We start from the raw sequence: 21740 nt of genomic DNA on the forward strand, positions 1-21740 counted from the left end.
TAGAAGTGACATTATAGTGCAACACATTTTAAGAGCGGTAGAATATCAATTTTCTCGCCAAAACGGCCAACATTTACCGTATGAAGTGAGAGGCGTATCAATTATCATCTCGATTTAAAACACCAGCCAATCCTGATCATTGAACTCTGGTCGGTAGGACTAGAATTATTCTCTCTGTTCACGACATTTTGGGTTTGTTTGTAAGTTTAACAAAATTTATAAAAAAAGCGTACTAATAGCTGTTGTACCGTTGTAGTTTTATTGAATCTACAATTCAATAAATGGTTTTAAAAAATCAATAAATGTTCATAGTATATTTGTTTTGTTTTAAAAATTGTAACAGCCCAAGTTTTTTCCTTGACCCAAGAAACCAAAATTCTAAACGGAAATAAAAGAAAACATGTTGTTTAGCCAATAATTGATCAAGTAAAAAAATATTTAATTAATTCGACCCAAAGGTGTGAACGTGTGTTTTCGTGTTCGTTGAGTCAAAATCATTTAACTGGAAGTACAGTTAAAAATTCAGAAAAATGACTTATCGTTTAAAGTTTAAATTAAAGTCGGCAATATGCTTGCCTTTTTTTTTAGCCGTAGATTTTTGTTATGATTTTATTTATTAGTAAATAAACTTTAAGCATCTCTTATTAGACAGAAAATTTAAATAAGATAAACCAATTTAAATAAAACAAACAATCAAATAAATCTATAAAAATCAAATACGTCAAATAAAAAAAAATCCGGAGGCAGCATGTATTTGTGCTACGTATCACTCCATCGGTATTGAAGGCAACTCGAGTGAGCAAGCACCGACCGCTCCCCAAAAATTCCAATAACCAACGCTCCATTTCACTTTCCCGCCCAAACTCGCCGCCGCGGTCGAGCGATCTCGAGGCCCGCCACCCGCCGCCGCCACCCCATGGACGGCGGCGACGCGAGCAGCGCGGGGGCGTTGCTGGACGACGTCTCCGCCGCCCTCCGGTCCCGCGTCACGGAGCTCCAGGAGCTCGTCCTCGCCCGCAACAGTAAAGCTTCCGTCCGCGACCTCCCCAATCCCTTCTCTCATTCTCTCTCCCCCAAAACCCTAGGTCTGACCCCGCCTGCGCTCGCCACGTTCGCAGTGTACCCGGTGACGGCGGTGCCTGACCTTGCCGCCGTCGACGTGTCGCTCACGGCCATGGAGGCGCAGGTGCAGGCGATCCGCCGCCGACTCCAGGAGGAACTCGAAATCATCCCCAAGGCCAAGGTATCGTCCGCTTGTCACCACGCTGTAGAAATTTTCTCAACGCACTGTGGAATTGGCAGAATTGGTGCTCTTTGGGTGCTGGTTTTGGGGTGATTGATAAACATGGAAAGGGAAGCGACAGAACATTTTGATTAGGGATATGATAAAATTAACCAGGAATCCTCAACAATCGGAGGGATTTGATGCCGGCTAATATTTTTATTTTATTTTCTGTGCCCTGAATCTGGGGATCTGTGGTGTACATTGGGTAGAAATGGATAAATATTGTCTGTTGCTGTAGCGTGATGGATCTGTAGTTTACCGTGCTTTGGTTATTTTGTAGAATTAAATGAGGTGCTGTCTTTCTGGGGAAAAATTTACATGCTTACCTATCAATAATTTTTGCTCCTGCTCCTGACTGAAATCTTAATTTTGTTCAATCTACTCGTGAAATAAACTGGTTCTAACTAGTGAATTTCTCGAACAATGATGTAGAAACAAGTAAATCAGGCCTTGAAGCAACAGCGGAGGCTGCAGCATATGCTTGCAAACATGCCAACTGGGATGCGCGAAGATGTCTTTGCTACTCCTATGGAACATAACTCATCAACGTATTTTTGAATGTTATGAATATGCACTCTGTTTCCACCTTCATTTTGTGATATCATGTTATGTGCGTTGCAGGATGTTGCCTGACTCCCTCAATTTCAGCTCGGCTGTTCCTGAAGTCATGGACCGTGATTTAAAGATTAAGGAGGAGCCAACTGCAGCACCCAAGGTAAACATATACAATCTTGTGTAGCATTGTCTGACTTTTTCTGCATTTATTTCAGATTGAAGTTATAATTGTGTCCTCAACTAATTTCTTCTTTATTGCCGAGAAGAAAGGAAAAGGACCTGCACCTCGTTGGTACATATCCACTGAGGAGCTTGATTCATTGTCATCGTGAGTTCTCAGTTGCACTCATAGTTTCATTTCGTTCTATTGACTTTATATAGAAATCAAATTCCTTTTTATCTGCATCCAATATTGGATTATGTGGTTCTTTTGTGTGTCTACATCTGTCTGTTTGAGCTATTGTGATGCGTTCTGTATGAATGTGCTACACCGCTACTTCTTCCTACACTGTTCTTTTCTGCATGCTCATCTTTTCTTTTCTGGACAAATAGTAAGAATCGCTAGGCGAATGTTTTGTGATTTACCCAGAATTGAGCCTAGACAGGACATACTGTCAGCACATCTGCTTTCTAAGCCTTTTGTATCATCTTTTCGCTGCGTGGGTCTCACAGTCAATAGCCAATGAAGGCTGTCATGAGGTTTATATTATCAATTCAGCACTACTGAGCTTCAATACATGCGCTTTTTTACCTATGTGGGTTTCACTTTTGGTTTTAAGTCTTTTTTTTGAGCAGTTAAAGCGCTGTCCATTCGTTTTGTAACTCATCTATTTCATTATACGTCAAGTTTAATCAGTACAGAACTTGAAAAATCAAAATTCAAGAGACAAATAATGCAACATAGCTGGCATTGTCAACTTCTCTAAGTTTCTTATAATTCTTGGTTCTACACTGAGTTGTCTTAAATAAATGGTTCTACATTACAGTTTAGAAGAGATCACATGGAAGCTGGAGTGTTTATTTTTCATCAGAGTTAGTTTGCAATTTTTATTTTCTCATCATATTCGATACGAGTAATATTAACAGGAGACATGCAAACTGGTGTCATGCCTTCAAACTAAACAAGTTATCCAATTTCGTTACTACAGATACATGAGAGGGAGGCTAACTCTGGAGAAGGTTAACATCGCCATTAATGAAGTGGCTTCATATGCGGATGGCAATGCTCACCTTGTTGCTTGTACAAAGAAAAAGGTTATTCCTCTGAATAATTTTACTCCACTTTTTATTGATAAACAACCAGGATTATTAGAAAAACAGTGGGAGCTAGCTGTTTTCTGCACATTAACCATTTTTGCACACACAAAAAAATCATTTTCCAATTTTACTGAGAGGCATCCTTCGATATAACGTAGAAATTTCCATTCTTATGTGGAGACTTTGGAGAAAACTTGAATATAATAAAACTACTAAACGTTGACGAAACAATTAAACTGTTCAGATAACAGAAACCTACATTTTGTGAAAGTTTCAATTGAGTGGAAGTTTAAACTGTAAATAGCCATGCCCATTTGTATGGTATGATTGATTGTTGACCATTCTTAATGCTGTTGCAGCTATCAGAAGACACATGGGAGAAGGCACTGGTAAGTTCTGGAATTATGCTGCTGATTTAATTTCCATATTTAAATGAAAAAGTCACTATTTTTTTCTGTTTAGGAATTAAGGGACATTGCAGCAACAGAATCAGTGAAGGGGAAACATTTCTTTCTCGAAACTGATATAAAGGGGCCTGGCTTAAAACTTGATAATACAGGGAAAGCTATCCTTACTGTGAGTATATGCAGCTTTTACCCCTTGTGTTCAAATGATTATTTTAATGATACTTACTTTCATATTGTCAAGATGATTTTAATAATATTCATATTTTATAGAGAATAAAAATGATATTCTAGTTATTCCATTTGCAGTTGTCACCTTTTTTAAAAATTGGTAGCATAATTTGCATTTCTAAAACTTGAACGAGGTAGAGAAAGAACATGGTATGTTGAATTAAACATTAACTGTGTTATTGAAGTTAAGCAGTCAAATATTTCCATTCATATGTTTTGGCGTTTTGCCCTGTTTAACAAAATTCATTAAGTTTTGTTAACTCATGCTACAACCATACTTATAATAAATTCCAGTCTGCTTGCATGTATAACAGCTGGTGTTATGGTTTCTACTAGTAAAGCCATTTACTTAGCACCAGTAGTGATGAATATCTGCTAGAATGAAAATAGGCATATGATACACAAAAACATCTTTAAAAATATGAAACAATGCCATATTATTGTTTTGCTCCTGCCAATTAGAATTTCCTTTTCTGCTGCATTCATCTACTTGTGTTTTCCAGGTCCTTCGTCACCTTGGTCGTATCCATGAGACCCGGATTGGGCATCATCGTGTTTTTATACTTTCAAAACAACACTGAATGAAGGTCTCTTTTGACCGTTATTTATGTGCTGGAGAATATCTGGCATCAAGTTTAATGTGGTGTTAGGCTGGAGATAAGATACGCATGCATTCAGCTTGTTTGCTAGGTTGTATTTTGTTGCCTACAGGTCAATGCTGAAAATAGTTCGATCATGCAAACCTTTTGCGTGTTCTCGAAGAAGAAAACATTACTCAGTGTCCCTCGTTTGGTCTGACCTCTTTGTACATTTTGCTTCTATGTATTGCATAGCCTCCTTTTCCAGTACGAGGCTGGAACTGAAAGCATGTCGCATCATCATACCGTATGGTCCGGGATTGATGTGTGCTTTCGTTTACTGATCTTGCTTGCATGTTTACTTGTTCAAAGGTCACCTTGGTCAGAGCTGCTCTGCATTCCCCTTTGTCTTTGTACCGTTTCTCTAGATGCTGGAGCTGCAATTAGCAGTATACGAGATACACCTGTCTGGTTGAATGGGATGAGATGGTTTCTGATGGCGACACATGCCCATCCTTTTGCTGTAGACTATCAGACGAAGCTAGAGATTACAGGAGAAACTGCGGTTAGCAGAATCATTATGGGTTTTCTCTATACTTTTTGCCATCATGTCTGCGTACACGTGTTTTCCAGACCTGCCGGCTCATCGTGTGGGCGCGCGACACTAGGCGGTCGTCCAGGCGAATAAGAATTCGCTCCGCTGACGACTTAACCTTTGGACTTAAGTACGCTTAATTGATCAACAGCTGTAATGTCACTTACTTGATATCTTATTTAATTAATAGTTATAGTATTTTAGCTGTACACAGATAGTATAATTGGGTCCTACGTATAGCGGGATTGGGTGAACATGCTGTTCTTACTTGTGGATCGATTTGGTGGAATTCTTTTGAGAAATATTATTATTTTAATAAAAATCGTAAAATTATAGGCCATCCATGGAAAATCGCAAATTTAGTTTCATATCGAACTGTCGTAGTTCGATAGGCCTTATATCGAACAACCAGCAGTCGACTGGGAGACGATCAAACAACTGCGAGTTCGACAGGCCTTCTATCGAACTTCACATATTTGATAGGCCCTGGATAGGTGCCTATCGAAGTGCTGGTTGATTGACAGGGGCGGTGGGAGGGCCCAATTGGTCTGCAGCAGTTCTACAGGGGCAGTGGGAGGGCCCTATCAACCGGCAGCAGTTCAATAGGTCTCGTGGCGCCAGGTGGTGGGCCTAGTCAAATGTTGATGGTTTGATAGGGGTCTTGTCCATAACAGCAGTTCAACAGGGCCAATCGATTACCCACTATTTAACAGGGTGCTAAATTTGTGATTTTCCACGGACAACCTCTAATTTTACGATTTTCCATTAAATTAATAATATTTCTCAAAAAGAATTCGATTTGGTGTTGGTTTCTCAGGTGGGATAAATAATCACCGGGAATATCTACAAATAGGGCTATACCCCTCTGTCCGTAAAAGGGGAATTCCTAGAATTCTAATGTAGTATTAGTAGAGAGGATAAAAGACTAAAATATGTCTTATTAATATAAAGTAGTATTGGTTGGTGGTACTCAGGATGTATTGAAGGGATAATTGTTTTTTTTGATTCGTAGACCAACAGTAGGTAAATATGTTGAAGTTGGTTAATTTTAGGACAAAGTTTGAATTCCTGAAATTTATTTATTTTGTGATAGAGTGAGTATACGGTAGATGTCTAGGCTAGCTAATAAATCGAGATCGTAAGAGTGAGACCAATTAAAGTGGTTTACCTTTTAAGTTGCTTTGGTCAGAACTGAAACTTCTGACCTAAAAGATACCCTGTTTACATGGGGGAAAGGATGTGAGAAAATTTATTTTTCGTAACTCCAGTCTCCAAAACTGAGCTGACCTACTCCGTGTCATAGAGCAATTTGTGGTGCAGCTTCAAGGGATACACCAGAAAGAAATTCCAGGTGACACAAAACGGAAGCAAACCACACACACCTAACCTAATTAAAGCGACCGAAAGAGAAACAGATCAACTGAAGAAAAGATTAGCAGCAGGTCGACCCATTAATTCCATAAACAGAAGTGCTGAACATTTATTAATCAGAGACACAAAAACTACACATACACCCAAGAAGAAGAACTGAAGAAGAAGATCAAAATCTGCAGCTAGAGTGGCAGTAGCTAATTAAGCTAGGAGTGAGACTCCACCAGTATGTACAGCGGCTTCCCCTTGAGCCTCTCGCGACCCTGCAAACAAAAGGCTTCCATCGATCAGCTCCAAATCTGTCGTCGGCGACAGCTTCGTTTTCCCTCTTTTTTTCTTTTTTCATGAAAGGAACCAATGTACAGGACTCTCAATAATACTTTTTCTTGCACAAAATAGTACATAGCCGGAGAGAGACTGATTAACCAGGGAGCGATCTCGATGTGACATTGTCGAGAGGAAGCAGAAAATGCGCGACGTGCACATGTTTGTTTGGAGATGTGTGATATCGAAATTTATTAAAAGTTGAGGCTTGACTAGTACATCACCTTATGCTCTCGGGCCATTCTCAAAGATCAGACTATAAAACTTAATATTTATTTATTTTTTGCTAAAAAAAGGCATATGTTAATACACTTAATGTAATCAATATTGGTTGTACATGGAGCTGGAATACTCCATGGCCGAGTTGATGCAGAAGCCCCAATTGATAGCCAAACTACATGCTAATGTTAGGAGAGTGGTACCAAGAGAGTAGGAGTCACTTATCAAAGAGAAACTCAATAGGATGCCCTACTTGAAAGCAATGATCAAGGAGATGCTTCAGCTAAACCTCACAGTACCACTTCTTATGTCCCCACCTCTTTATCGCTGATGGTGAAATTGGGACTATATGTCGCCCTTCGGCACTTGTGTCTTCGTCAATGTGTGGGATCTAGAGATGGCAACAGGGACCTGCGACCCGAGACCCGATAGGTATTTACTCTATTAGGGTATGAGTATGAGCTAAATATATTACCCGTGGGTAAGTAATTGGGCAATACTTTCACTCGATGGGTACGCGGGTATGAAAACGTTCTTATGATCTCTATACCCGTTACCCATGGGTAATAAATACCCGTAAATTTAAATGCATGTCATGGCCTAATATCATATTAGCCTAGTCTAATTAACCAAAATCATAGGTATTTAAACCATCCATACATTTTTCACCACACTATATAAATGTATGATGCCCTAAGTATCTAGCGTCTATGCATATACTATATGAAAAATATGATATTTAGATTGTTTTGAACTTTTGTGGGTATATGGGTAACCCGATAGGTAAGATTTACATAAGCGGGTATGGGTATGGAGAAATTTTCTTACCCGTAACGGGTATGGGTATTTTAATAGTACAAAATTTTACTAGTGGATATAGGTATGGGATAGCAATACCCGATGAATATTTACCCATTGCCATATGGGATCTATATAGAGACCCTAGCTTCTAGACAAATGCGGAAGAGTTTATATCACGGTTTATTGACAACATGACACCTGACTACAAGTGAAATGATTTATATTTCCTATCATTTGGTACTGGGCATAAGATATGTCCAAGCATAAACTTTACGATTGTCACTATTGAAATCATGCTTACAAACTTGTGTGCTGTTTTGATTGAGAGATACCGGTGGTCAAGCGGCCATTGATATGATATAGACATTTGGGTTGACTGTGCACTACAAGAAAAGCTACTCCCAGATCCACCAGTAGGGAGACCGGCTGGGATACCCGATCTGATGGCCCCTCAAACAGATCTAGCAACGAGTGGGTATGCCTCACCACAAGTATGCTTATTAAGTTGGCGTCTCGTGATAAAGCATGTACTCGTATCTTTTTCTTATGGTTATGCTTATAAGCTAACATTTAAATTTTAGCAGGATTTTTTATTGAATTTTATTTTTTAGCCTTAGCTTTTAGATCGTTAAGAATATGTATATAAAATTTTATTTACAAATTATTTTTTATTTGCAAATAAATCAGTTAGTTTTTTTATTTAAAAACCAAACAATCAACTCCTTGCATTCTTTCGTAATCTTCAAAAGATGACGGTGTTTTAAGATAATGGATAGACAGGGCTTTACTTAAAGAAGGTAAAACTAAAAGATGACATGAAAACAAGTTTGAAGCACACTAACTGAAAATGAGATCGATACATTTAGTTTATACATTATTTTTATTAGTAAATCTCCATCCAAAGTTGATGAAAACTTGTGTCTTTTGTTAGACCTCATGTCTCTTATGCTCATGACTGTATATTTCTATCTTTTGATCATTAATTTCTAAAAATTCCTATACTTTAACATCATATGATCTGTGCTTTTAGATTTACACGAGAAATACTTTTGTAATATATATTTTGCATGTTGTTAAATATACCAATCTTTAGAAATTGATGGTCATAAATACAAATGTTTGACTTAGGAAAACAAGAAGCATATTTTTGAAAGAAACAAGTAATTTAAAACTAGGTAGGGTAAATTAGGTCGTCATGAAAGATGTATTAGATGGACTAATTAACCATCTTTGAGAGTGGCGGCAGCTGATGATAAGATAATTTTAATTGGGGAATGCTTAATTTATGAAATTTATTGTGCCACGCTAACATTTAAATTTACTCTCTTCGTCAAGAGAATAAATTCATTTTTAAGATTCAAATTAGTAGTTGGACTAAGATAAAAGTATCCTTTATTAATATGAAAATACTATTATTGGGTGGGTGCAAGGGGTAAACTACCCAACTTACTAACCAAATGTAGGTAAAGAGATGAAAATAAACTTATTTTGATAAATACTAGAGACTATAAATGCACCAAATATAGGTAAAGATATAAAACTAAAGTTCCCTCATGGTGAGGCTCGGCATTGATCCCTGGGATCGAATGCGGGACCGGCCATGCGAACAACCTTGAACAAGCCGAGAGTAGTTTACTATCGGAATTTTTTTTGTTTTATATATATGTTACTTTATTAAAAACTTTCAACAATAGGTTTTGTTTTAAAATATCACAAATCTAGCCTCCAACGCTCAGCTCGTGGGCACGAAATAGAAAATGCCCACTAGCTAAGTGTGAAATCTGACGTGGCAAACATTTACTAGAAAGGGTGACGACCGTCAGACCGATGGTGGCATATTTGTAGGTGGTCCCCTTACCACCATATAGCTTGGTGTTTTATCCTTTGGCAAAGGGCCGCCTGCAAATGTACAAAGCCAGCCTAGAGTGTTTGGGGGTCGGGCTATTTTGTAGGTGGCCCTTGCCGCCTAGTAGATACGTTTTAAGCCTAAGTAGGGGGCACCTGCAAAACCACCTGAGAGGCATAAAATCATGATTCGAGTATCCTTTGTTAAAACGACGAGAATTTTTACATACGGATTTAGATTGGGGAAAAATTTATACCCACGGACATTTGTAGAAAAAGTTACATCCGTTTCTCCCTCCCCGCTTTGTTGGTTTTGGTGCAATCAGATCATGAAATTCTACTTGCAAGATTGTATTGTTTAGGCGATAAGCTTCGAAAATCCATTTGATAGAACTTTAAAAAGTCTACGGGTCATATAGTTTGTCCGCTTCAGCTCAACTTTTTTTTAGGGTTGGTTCTCATGTGCTCCTAGGTAAATAGAAAATATCAGAAAAAAAAATAAAAATGTGCATTCCATCCTCTCCACTAGAGAGAGAGCGTCCTCCAACCTCGTTGTTTTGCAGGCAGCCTTTGCTTGGCCATAAAACGCCTAGCTAAGGGGCAGCAAGGGGGCCACTTTGTTTCAAGCAAAATACCGAGCTTGGTTATGCCTTCAGTTTTTTTTGGGTGGTGCATGGTAGATGCTCTCTCTGGCTGTATGTTGGGCACAGGTCATGGTGCAAGCGAAACCTTAGCGTACGGGTAGGGGTGGATAACAAGCAAGCTCAGTTCGTTATCGTAACAAGCTAAAAACCCAGCTTGGCATGGCTCGTTACAAAGCTCGAGCTGACTCGTTAGGCTCGTGAGCCATGGATGAAGAATGAATCTAAAGAATCTTTCAATAAATTATACAAGCAAATTTTTAGTTCAAATATACAAATCATATGAAATTGTATCTAAATATTAAAGTTTAAACCAACAAATCACATAGTGAACCTATGAAGTACTGAACACATACATTCCGGGGTGGAATCAATAAACGCCGACGAATTACATGTATTTGGTCTGGCTCGTTAGGCTCGCGAGCAGCTCACGAGCTAGCTTGAGCTGGCTCGTTATCTCTAACGAGCTAAAATGCTAGCTCGGCTCATTAGAAAAATGAAACGAGGCGAGTCGAGTCGAGCCGAGTTTGTTACGAGTCGAGCGAGGTAACGAGCCACGAGCTTTCAGTCCACCCTACGCGCAGGGTATCACACGTTGAGATGGTGGCATCGTGGGTTGTGCGTGTGTTAGGTGGTGACCTACCCCGCGTTTCCTTGTGGCGATCATCCGGGGGATTAGCTTCGACGGCTTGGTAGTACAGAGTAGTGGTAGGTCGTGTTCGGCGTAGCGTGGAAAACGTAGCGATATATTAAGTATATGATTAATTAATTATTAATTATAAAAATTATAAAATAGATCAATATGGTTTTTAAAATATTTTTTATAGAAAATTTTCTTAAAAAATATACCGTTTAGTTGTTTGAGAAACATGTGTACGGAAAAAAGAGATAAATCTCGGTTAGCAGCGCGGCTACCGAACGCGGCCGTGGTAAGATTCGGATGAACTACTGTTTTACAGCTTAATTAATTAGTCTACCGTTATCTTCTACTTTGGTTCAAAGTCAGTCGCTAGCGGTGATACGAGCGACACGCAATCGACATGACGATCGAACGTACAATTGGATTTAGATAGAGATTTTATTTCTTAATTGAGGGGGACAAAATCTTGCAAGCTATTGCATAGAAATATGGCTCATCAACCGCCGATGTAAGTCGTTTAATAATAGATGTCTCAACATCGGTGCTTTAATGGTTAATATATTTTTTCAATCTAGCTATGATTTTATAATTCAATGCGACTCTGTTGTTGTAATAGGTCGTAACTTTTTTCTTAGCAGACGTTAAAAAGAACTATATTATTGAAAAATGGTTAACGAGTGGGTGATATATTGATCAATAAGTCAATACCGTGTTGGCTATCGCTGTCCGGCCGGACAGGGCCAAACGGCGGTGTCGCCGTACAAGTTATTCGTGGAGAAGGACGGCCCGAAATCGCTCGACGTCTACACTGTCGGGGGGACGCACCAACCAACACTTCCTTCTTGCTTGCATATTACTACGTATCCTATATTATACCCCCTCTATTTCACGATATAAAATTTTCTAACCTTGTCGAAATTCATATCGATGCTAATAAATATATATATATATATATAAATTAATTATACACATTTATCAATTAATAAATTTTGGGCAGGCTAAAAAGCTTTATGATATTAAACAGAGGTAATACGTATAGTATTGTGCTACTACTGTGTTGTATGTCTCATGTTAATTCCCATCGGACTAGCTTTTGCAAGGTGAGCTTCACTAGTCACTAGACGTTAGGTCGCTGGCTTGTGAGGGATCCCATCTACTCATATATCCTCTCAATGATTTAGTTAACTTGATTTTAGAGTAAATTACACTTTACACCAGCTAGATGACACCTTGTTTTCATTTCGCATCGGGTTTAATTGGCAAGTTCTTTGGTTTTACAGTAGGGTATATTAAAATTCAATTTTACTTTGCACCGGGTTTCATCATGTAATTGAAAGAAAGTATTATAAATATGCGCAAAAGTTATGAATTTATTTCAATATTTAAAAATATTATGAAATTTATTATTATTTTTATAATATTGATGATGTGTTAAAGGAGACTTATTTCAATAAACGGTGCAAAATGAAATTATATGCTAAGCCCAGTGTAAAGTAAAACATGATGCATTTTGCCTGGTGTAATGAGTAATTACTCCTTAATTTAATAAAAATACTATTCAGAAAATGCCTAGTTATTAAATTTTTAGTATAAAATTTTGGTATCTCAAGATACATAGAACATGGACGTATAAAGTTTAAGGATGGTCAAAAAACACCTTAAAATATTTTAAGGTAAATTTGCTGTAGGGTGAAATAAATATTAATTATAGGCTATAAATATTATTTATTTAGAAATACTAAGTCTTTTATAAATTATACTTTACTTATCTCTAACAGAATTTATATAATTATAGAGAAAGTGCGTACGATGGCTCAATCCTCTCTTGCCTTGCTCTCATTTATAGCACATATATTTCACTTTGACCCCCCCCCCCCTTTTTTACATTTTTATTAGATTTTGCACCCACTTATGAAATTTTCCACAATTGTTTGATGTTACTTACTGTTTTTATAAGTATAAAAATTTTTTTAGCCATGGCCATGTCATATCCAAGAAAATTAATGGTTATACACTCACCCCAAGCTGTACAATTGGATAATATTGAATTTGGAATAAGCATGCATCCATCAAGTAAATCAGAAGAACTCACCTTCAGTTCTGGGAGCTCAATCACACATGCACATTCCACCACTTCTGCACCAGCACGCTCTGCATGCATGCATCTACTATATCAGAAAACAATACGCTACCGCCTTGATTATTTTTATTTTAACATCGTGATTTTTTATTCATATTATGTTAAAAGGTAAATAGCATTATATATTAAAATAAATATGAAATGAGTACATTAGTTTGAAGCAATTTTACCATCTTTAAAATTATCGGAAGGTAACAGATCTTCCGGTTTAAAATTATCGGAAGGTAACAGATCTTCCGGTGTAAAATTTGGAACCTTGAGTAGCTCGAATTATTAAACTTTTAAACGTACGTAAATTTTATTACCTATTAATTAATTTTATACTCCATCCGTCCCATATTATATGGGATTTTGACTTTCCGTTAGTAATGTTTGACCACTCGTCTTATTAAAAAAATTTGAAATTATTATTATTTTTATTTATTATTTCACATTAAAAGTAGTTTAAATATTAGTTATAAATTTTTATTTTTTACTAAATTTTTAAATAAGATAAATAGTTAAAAATCACAAGTAAACAGCGAGAATCTTACGTAACATGGGACTGACTTAGCAGATGTATATGTAGGTAGGAGTGGTTGGTCGATGGTGGAGAAAAATGCGTACGTACATACCTAACAAGGCGATGGCGGCGCAGAGCGTGCCGCCGGTGGCGACGAGGTCGTCGACGACGAGCGCGCGCTCGCCGGGCTGCACCGCGCCGACGTGCATCTGCAGGCAGTCGGCGCCGTACTCCAGCACGTACTCCTCTGACATCACCTCACCTGTATACGGCCTTGTTTTGTCAAAAAGTTTCTTCAAAAACATCACATCGAATCTTTAAACATCTAAATAAAGTATTAAACATAGATAAACCAAGAACAAAAAATTAATTGTACAGTTATGTAAAAAATCACGAGACGAATTAAGACTAATTAGTACATGATTAGCCATAAGTGCTACAGTAACCAACATGTGCTAATGACGAATTAATTAGACGCAACAGATTCGTCTCGTGTTTCCAGGCGGAATCTGAAATTTGTTTTATAATTAGACTACGTTCAATACTTCAAATGTGTATTAAAAACTTGATGTGATGTTTTTGAAAATTTTTTTTTGCAAACTAAACAACCCCGTAGTGTATGAATTAATATTGTAAATATAGATCTAAAATTTTCCATTTATATAACATGCCTAGTTGCCTACGTACATAAATATATAACCAATTCTAAAATTTCCAGATGAGGCCTGTTCTGATCGATTAGCTAAATTAATTCAGCCTGATTAATTATAGCATCGTTGGATAATTGGATTACGTGCTTCACGCTTCTAAAAATACCAGCAATGCTCTAAAGTGTTTTGCATCACCATTCATTTCTCAGACCACTTAGAGATATGTTTATTAGGTTTATAAAGATACAATGCTTGATTTAATATTCCTATAAACAAGTAAATCATCCATCATTTTTCATCCGTGTTTCATAACAAAAGCATGTCAGTTTCCACGCTACAGATCGATAAATTAATTGCTGGAATTTTCGATCTCATATGTTGTACGGTCCCAGTTTGTTTTTCTATTTAGGCCCCTAACGTTCTTCTTATTGAAAAATAACCATATGTTTATCAGAAAAAAATGTGCGTACAAAATTTATATGTATGAGTTTAGCGATTCGAAAGCAAGTGTGCATGCAAAAGAAATGAGGCAACAACCACAAACTCAGCTTGACAATTAGGTTTTGAAATTTAAATTTTGGTTTATAAGCATGAGCTAGCAAAATCATAACATTTAGATCGTAGATTTATCTCATGATATTGACAGCATCACCGATGTAGATGTTAGATCATATATTTTTTCCAATGATATATTTATAAGATTACTTGATATATTTATATTAGTAAAAATATAACTATATGAAGTGTTTTTATGATAATTATTTTTATATATTTTAATATCAATATATCTCTGTATTTGCTAATGACTTAAAATTTTGATGTTTGACTGAGACTGTACGCTTTATAAGTACGTTATCTATTTCAGAACATAATTAATCTCCTAATAACTAATATAGCTATATGGTTAATTACCTGGAAGTTTGTTGGGTTTTCTTAGAGGGATAAATTTTGCACCGATAGCGAGCGCGATGGGAGGACCAAAAATAAATCCTCTAGCTTCAACGCCTGCACCAGAAATAAAGTGAAATTCAAATATTTGTTGTAGCAATTTAATTTAGTTGCAACCAAAGATCGAAAATCAAACTTAATTGTTAAAAGAAAAAATAAATTAAATAGGTTTTTCATTTTTCCCTCTATGGGCAGCCGGGGTAAATTTAGGCTTCAATTTTTCAGGATTATAAATCCTATATTGTTCCTGTATAGTAAAATAGTTTCAAAGTTTTCATAACTATTTTCTATATTAATTCCCTTAGGTGTGAAAACACTCTCCTCAAGGCAGCTAGATTTTTAGAAGTGGACACATCACTCATAAATATGTTAATTAGTATTTTTCTTTTTGATAATAAAAATTCGGCCACTTCAAAGCTATAACTCGTTATTATAGAAATACATTAGCACTGTATGGCCATTCAAAAGTACACACATATTCATCCATTTCATATTATAATATATTTTTTTATTATTAGTTTCACTAAGTAGAACACCGAATATACTATAAGTGTATATTTATTTTACGTAAAAGTATTACTACTTTTTATAATTTTTGTCAAACTTAAACAAGTTCAGCTTTAAAAAGAAATCAAAACATCAATATGAAATAAAGGTAGCATGTAAAGCAGTTAAATATATAAGAAGCGAAACAAAGTATACTATTAATGTGAAATATATATGTTTTAAATGATCCACAGAGAAAAAATATGCTCAAGTATCTATATACTATTCTTTTAGAAGGTAATGGTGGTGGCAGTGAATCTGACATCCACCGACTATATTATATATTAACTTAGCAACTGCTTTTTTATTTATAAAGATATTTTAAAATAGCCTTATATGCTGATTCTATTTTTTATCTCTAAAATACAAGTTTTGAACAATACTAACATTAATATCATTCATATTTCTCTACAAGTAACAAAACACAAATAATATATAGGGAGCTAGCTGGATCGATGGGCCCACACAGACAGAAATGTGCATTACTTATAACACATTATTGGAGTAGTACATATACATACATGCAGTCATGCAACAGTACGATATATAGCACTAGATCTTGTGACAGCGCTCACTCACTGACTAGATTGATACTACATACTATCATGAAAGGGATAGAAAGAGAGGAAAAAAAAAAGCTTATAATTAGCTATAGCTTGTGGTGATCGATCGTTTCACACCATGAAAATGCATGTGTGCACGTCAAAGATTTAATGTCCACTAATTAACAACGAGAGCTATAGTAGATAATTTGCGCAAAATTTTTTTAAACTGAAATCACACATTGTATATATTATAAGAGCCCATATATATTTGCTTAATTAATTTTTGGTGTGAGCATAGTGCTCATGGTAACTTTAATTAACATAAGGAAATAACCAAACTAAGGGCTCCTTTATATTACAGGAATAAAAAGGAACTCATAATAGAAAAAATACATAATTGAAATAGCATGATTTATTGAATCCATAGAAAATAAACCATTAGGATTAATTTGCACAAACTAGCTGTTGAGATGTCGCTCATGAATAAATAATTTAAAGGAGAGAAGGGAGGGAGAAAGTGCATTGAGCTTTCATCTAAATGAATTTGTAAACATGTTGTTATACCCCAAAACGTGAATGATTTATTCTCCCGATATAATAAAATTATTTTGAAGCGATCCCACCGTCCAAAGGCTTTTATAGGAACTTCTTCCAATGGATTGAATTCCTCCATATTTTCTAGTAAAGTTTTCAATACAAAGAGGCCCCAAATCTACATATCTTTCATTTTTTTTGGGGGTTAATGTAAATTGTGGTCAGGTTGCAGTAGCCATCAGCTATCCACATTCTATCGCAAAATCTGATAGCATCACAATCACCTACGATACGCCACAGCACAACGACGTAGGCCATGTTAGTGACAACCAATAAATTATCTTAGTATGACTATGTGTGGAGAGAAGAGAAAATATGTGTAAGACATGAGGGTTATTGGTGAGGTCACGATCACGATGTTTATTCTGCATATATGTTATTAAGGTTTATAAGATAATGTGTGGTCATATTAGCTGCGTTGTGTGATGAATTTAGAATTTCAGCTAAGGATATATAATATAATTCGGTAAATCTATTTTAGCAAATTGATAATAATGGTAAAATTGATAACATGATTCAATATATATGCATCTACATGATGGATGATTTATTTAGAATGTTAGCGCCTATCAAATAGAAATTAAACTAGACATGATTCTTTTATTAAAAGATGAAAAATAAAGATCGAAATCTCAACTTAACCTAATGTGTGCGATTGTGGTCCTGGGCAGTTGGGCCAAACTACCGAACGGTGCTTTTTCACAAAAAAAAACTCTATATAGACATTCATCTTCTCACCTTTATAATGAATATTTTCAACTTTTTAATAATTATTCTATCATTTATACTATTAAACAACTATAAAAATACCAAATAATCTTTTATCTTTCATTCTTCGTAAAAAAAAAACACATCCATTTAGTGATTATGTATCATCATCATGGTAGGAATTAGGGAAAAAGAGTATACCCAATACCTTTGACCGATGCAAATGGGCATACGTGACTGCACAAAAGTGGCGGCCGGTGAAAGAAAGAAAAACACTCACACAGCATACCTACCCAAATGTCTTGTATTATCGATATATGCTCCTTGAATTGAAATATATATAAGAAGTCTATTTTTTTAATTGATTGATTAAGTTCTTTTTGCGAGTAGTGACTAATGAAGTCCTACTTCCGTTTCATGATATTAGACTTCCTGACATTATCTAGATCATATTGATGCTAATGATTATAGACATATATACAAACAACATACGTGAATTAATAGATAAATCTACACATACCTAAAATATCTTACAATAATATGAAATGAAGGGTCAAACTAGCTAGACAGGTGGGATATGACAATACCATGGTGCTATGCATACCTAAGTGAACCATGCATGGCCATTTGGATCATAATGGAATGAAACGACCACAGTCATATCAATTGACATATATAGATGTATTATAACTATTGGTGGTGTGCATTTACATAGTCAATGGTTCAGTTTTTTTTTGATGGGGATTCTAATTACCTTTTGGTTCTAGATGAAACCTTTTTGTGTGGTGGAGGATGCAATCAATGAACACGACGACCCATGGCTAGCTATATTTGACAAGTCACCTAATTAATTATAAGCCCAATTTGGTGTATAATTTTCATAGCTAGTGCCACAAACTTTCATACATGCCTATATATATATATATATATATATATATATATATATATATATATATATATATATACTGATCTATATAGCTAGCTGACTGAAATGTCTCAATTTCCATGCACATATATATATGAGCTCAAAATATTTCTCCAACCAGGCACAAACGAGTGGCGAGAAAGGCAGATGTTTTGTCCTATCATCTGGAAGCCTTCGAACTTTACAAAGGGGTTAGAGGCCAAACCCTCCTGTTTTGTAGTCAATTAGTACTGCTGCATTATTCTTCATTTCTGTACACTTGACTATGACAGGTTATACGAACAATATGTCTCTCTTTTACATGTCGTTTTAGAATTATTTTCATTAACCTTATAAAATTAAATTGACTTGAATGAATTTTATGCAATCGAGAAATGAAAATTATGCCATTCAATTAGATATTTCCATGAAAAATACTTCGATGTATTTTACCGCATTTTCACAGTAATCAATAGGTAATTGATGGTTATAGAAATATGTATTGATTAATTGGAGGCCTCGTCAGTATCAAAAATGACGTGTTAAAAGATATCGCACCCACTACTTGATCAGGCTGTTTATCAGCCCATCTTGTGCATGTCAAATTCATGCTTTTATTAACTACTTGATATTTTAAATAATGAATAACTTTGGTGATACGAAAAAAAAGTTAACTATATATTTCAGTTGCTTTATTAGATCCATTAATTGTAAACAGTCAGTGCTAAAGTTCAGTTATATATTGAAATTTTCTTTTCTGAGATCGAAACGAAAATTAATTAGTACCAGGTAATTCCTTTAGATAATGCAAAGATTTCATTGAGAAATAAAATTAGACCAGGCCTGCAATTAATTAATTAGTACAATAGGTAATATATTGTACCAGCGACAGCGGAGATGCCTTTGCCAGTGTACCGTTCAACGAACAAGTCGATGGTGTCCTTGAACACCTTGGGGTTTACTAGTAGGGTCGTGATGTCTTGGAACATTATTCCTGGAAATTTTCATTAAGAAAAACACATATATTATGATTTATGAAAAGAGAAAGGTACTACTCCCTCTATTTCACAATATAAGACTTTCTAGCCTTGTTAGATTCATATGGATGCTAATGAATTTAGACATATATATAAATTATATACATTCATCAATTGATGAATTTAGACAAGGTTAGAAAATCTTACAATATAAAACGGAGGTAGTATATTGCAAAGATTTAATTTGCAGATCTAGACAGTTACTTGTTTCTAGAAAAAAAAATCCTTGCCTAGAACTCTTATACATTTACTGGATATAAAGGCGTAGAAGTATTTGTGTGAATTCTATGAATTGAATTTGACGGACGAGCGAAGATGAGATGTTTGTTGAGAGTGAAAAAGAGAGCCTAAAAGACTTCTAAAGGAGATGTCATAATGCCGAATTCACATGACATTTTGCTCACATCACCTTTCATCATGCATGATGATGCATGCACTCATCTAAGTGTCCACATGATTAGCCTTTTTGAATGGAGTGAGATCAGTTTCACCCCAATAGGATGATTAGGTATATGTTAATGATCTAGTATTACAGAAGCAAGAAACAACCCTCAGTAGAGGAAAAATCAGATTGACATCAACAACATATTGTGGTTAATTCAATGCATGCTCAGACCATCTTTTTTGCATGTCGATAAATTCTAGTTTCTGAGAAATTTGGTTAAAATTTACAAGCTCCAAAAAAAAAGTCATGCATGATAATGTGACAAGACACAAATCTTGGCACTTGAAAGGCAACCCAAAGATCTCTATAAAAATTACAGACAAAAGGATCATCAAGAAGAAACCAACCAGTTTATGAGAAGATACATGTGTGTGCTCAAAAGCAAAGACAAATGCATAGCACACGAACTGGTGGCTGGCTAGATATCCAAGAATCAATCAAGCTAAAAACTAAACAGCAATTAATTAAGCAAGAGAGGATAGAGAACCTGGCTTAGGGAAGTTGGGCACAACTCTAATGGTGGATGCTATGCCCTGTGTTCTTGGGTCTTGCATCTCCTTCTTCTTCTCATCAGACACTGCCATTGCTTTCCTGCTTTCACCACTCTCTCTCTTCTTTTTCCTCTCTCTATCTACAATTGAATCAGAGAGAGAGAGAGAGAGAGAGAGAGAGGATGCAAGTGGAGGCCTGCGAGTGGTGAGCAGATGGGTGTGTATAAATAGAGGAGGAATTGGCCAGCAGCCTCCTTGCAGGTTCAGTTCAGATATGGATTCATGATTGATGCTGTAGCTACTTGCAAAAATGTATCTTTTGGTTCTGTAGAAACGGTACATGTTTGGATGCCCTCTGCAATATGTGTGCCTGAAAGATCATATATCATAGGAGCTGATCTAGAGAGATTGCTGCATAGACTAATATATATACTTTACACAGAAACAAAAAATTCCATGAAAAACAAACACATATACGTACACATGGCTGGCGGGAGTCTAGAACCAAGATATATATATTACTAATCAAATAGCACACATGCATGATGCAGGTGGATCCGGATCAGCTGAAGTTGCTATAGCAACTACAGCTTTAGCAGTTGCATCTATCACCAGTAGATATAAATTGGATGGCTCAAATCAATCTGATGCACTGTAGCAAAATACTGTAGCACAAGATCTAGTCCGTTGATATGGACGGACGAAACTTCGTACGTTCCTAACTTACCGTCTCCGGCGGGACTTCAGCTGATCCTGATCCGACGCAGGTGTGTTTGAAGCTTGTTAGGTTGGAAACGACCGTCGACCCATCTGATCAGTTAACCAGATCAACTCTCGCTTGATTGGTTCTTCAGGCTGTATGCCTGTCACTGATTTTTTTTATTTGTCAAAGGAAAAGACAAAATTGGATCGATATGGCTCAAGAGCCCGCAGATCCATTTGGTATGTGTTACACTCTCTCGAGGCAGGGTTTGCACAGCCAAACATAGGACCGTCGTAAAAACCGTGATTATCGTTGCAAATTAATAAATGATAAAAACTGTGAAAAACCGTGATAATCATATTTCATGGGATGGCAGTTTCTCCGATCTCCGCGATAACATGAACTTTGCTCTGTAACGCTAATATATCACAGGCATGCATATAGTACATAATTAATGGGAGTGTTTTGTGACTTCTAAGAGTATGTTAGCATTTTTTTATTATTCAAATTCAATCTTGCAATTTACAAGCAATTTTCATTCAGCGGATATTTGGACGTAGAGACATTTTTGGAATTTACTATAATCTTTACATCACGGTCATTAGACATTAGATCGGATTTGGTGCATTATAGAGATGCCTACATACGGTTGTTTATCTCTATAATTCAACACAATATCCACTCTTTTAAGATATATATATTTGCATGCCTTTCCATTTCTTGGCGTCACCATTCTCTGTTTCACATGCACTATGTTTGAATCAATATTTTATCCTAATTT

The 21740-nt window shown here is 36.0% G+C and overlaps 2 protein-coding genes across 4 annotated transcripts; one reads left to right on the forward strand and one right to left on the reverse strand.

Moving 5' to 3' along the window:
- The first annotated feature begins 798 nt into the window (after positions 1 to 798).
- Positions 799 to 4728, forward strand: LOC102719031 (spindle and kinetochore-associated protein 1 homolog). The gene is made up of 9 exons (XM_040526241.1): positions 799 to 1022; positions 1119 to 1243; positions 1718 to 1833; positions 1907 to 2000; positions 2107 to 2168; positions 2989 to 3094; positions 3457 to 3486; positions 3560 to 3673; positions 4236 to 4728. Exons 1-9 carry the CDS (start codon positions 917 to 919, stop codon positions 4311 to 4313), a joined length of 831 nt encoding a protein of 276 aa, XP_040382175.1. The 5' UTR covers positions 799 to 916; the 3' UTR covers positions 4314 to 4728.
- Positions 4729 to 6099: 1371 nt separating this feature from the next.
- LOC102710419 (adenine phosphoribosyltransferase 3-like) lies at positions 6100 to 20698 on the reverse strand. Of its 3 annotated transcripts, XM_006657639.3 has the most exons (6): positions 20253 to 20690; positions 19167 to 19277; positions 14951 to 15043; positions 13501 to 13650; positions 12839 to 12897; positions 6102 to 6539 (listed from the first exon to the last, which is right to left on the reverse strand). In XM_006657639.3, the coding sequence occupies exons 1-6, from the start codon at positions 20596 to 20598 to the stop codon at positions 6483 to 6485; spliced, it is 816 nt and encodes a 271-aa protein (XP_006657702.2). In that variant the 5' UTR covers positions 20599 to 20690; the 3' UTR covers positions 6102 to 6482. The 3 variants fall into 3 exon arrangements, with proteins under 3 accessions (XP_015694985.2, XP_015694984.2, XP_006657702.2); XM_015839499.2 differs by lacking the exon at positions 19167 to 19277 and having other exon boundaries at positions 6100 to 6539; positions 20253 to 20698; XM_015839498.2 differs by lacking the exon at positions 14951 to 15043 and having other exon boundaries at positions 6101 to 6539; positions 20253 to 20691.
- Between the last annotated feature and the right edge of the window lie 1042 nt (positions 20699 to 21740).

The sequence above is a fragment of the Oryza brachyantha genome, chromosome 7 (assembly GCF_000231095.2).
Source record: "Oryza brachyantha chromosome 7, ObraRS2, whole genome shotgun sequence".
Classification (NCBI taxonomy): Eukaryota; Viridiplantae; Streptophyta; class Magnoliopsida; order Poales; family Poaceae; genus Oryza; species Oryza brachyantha.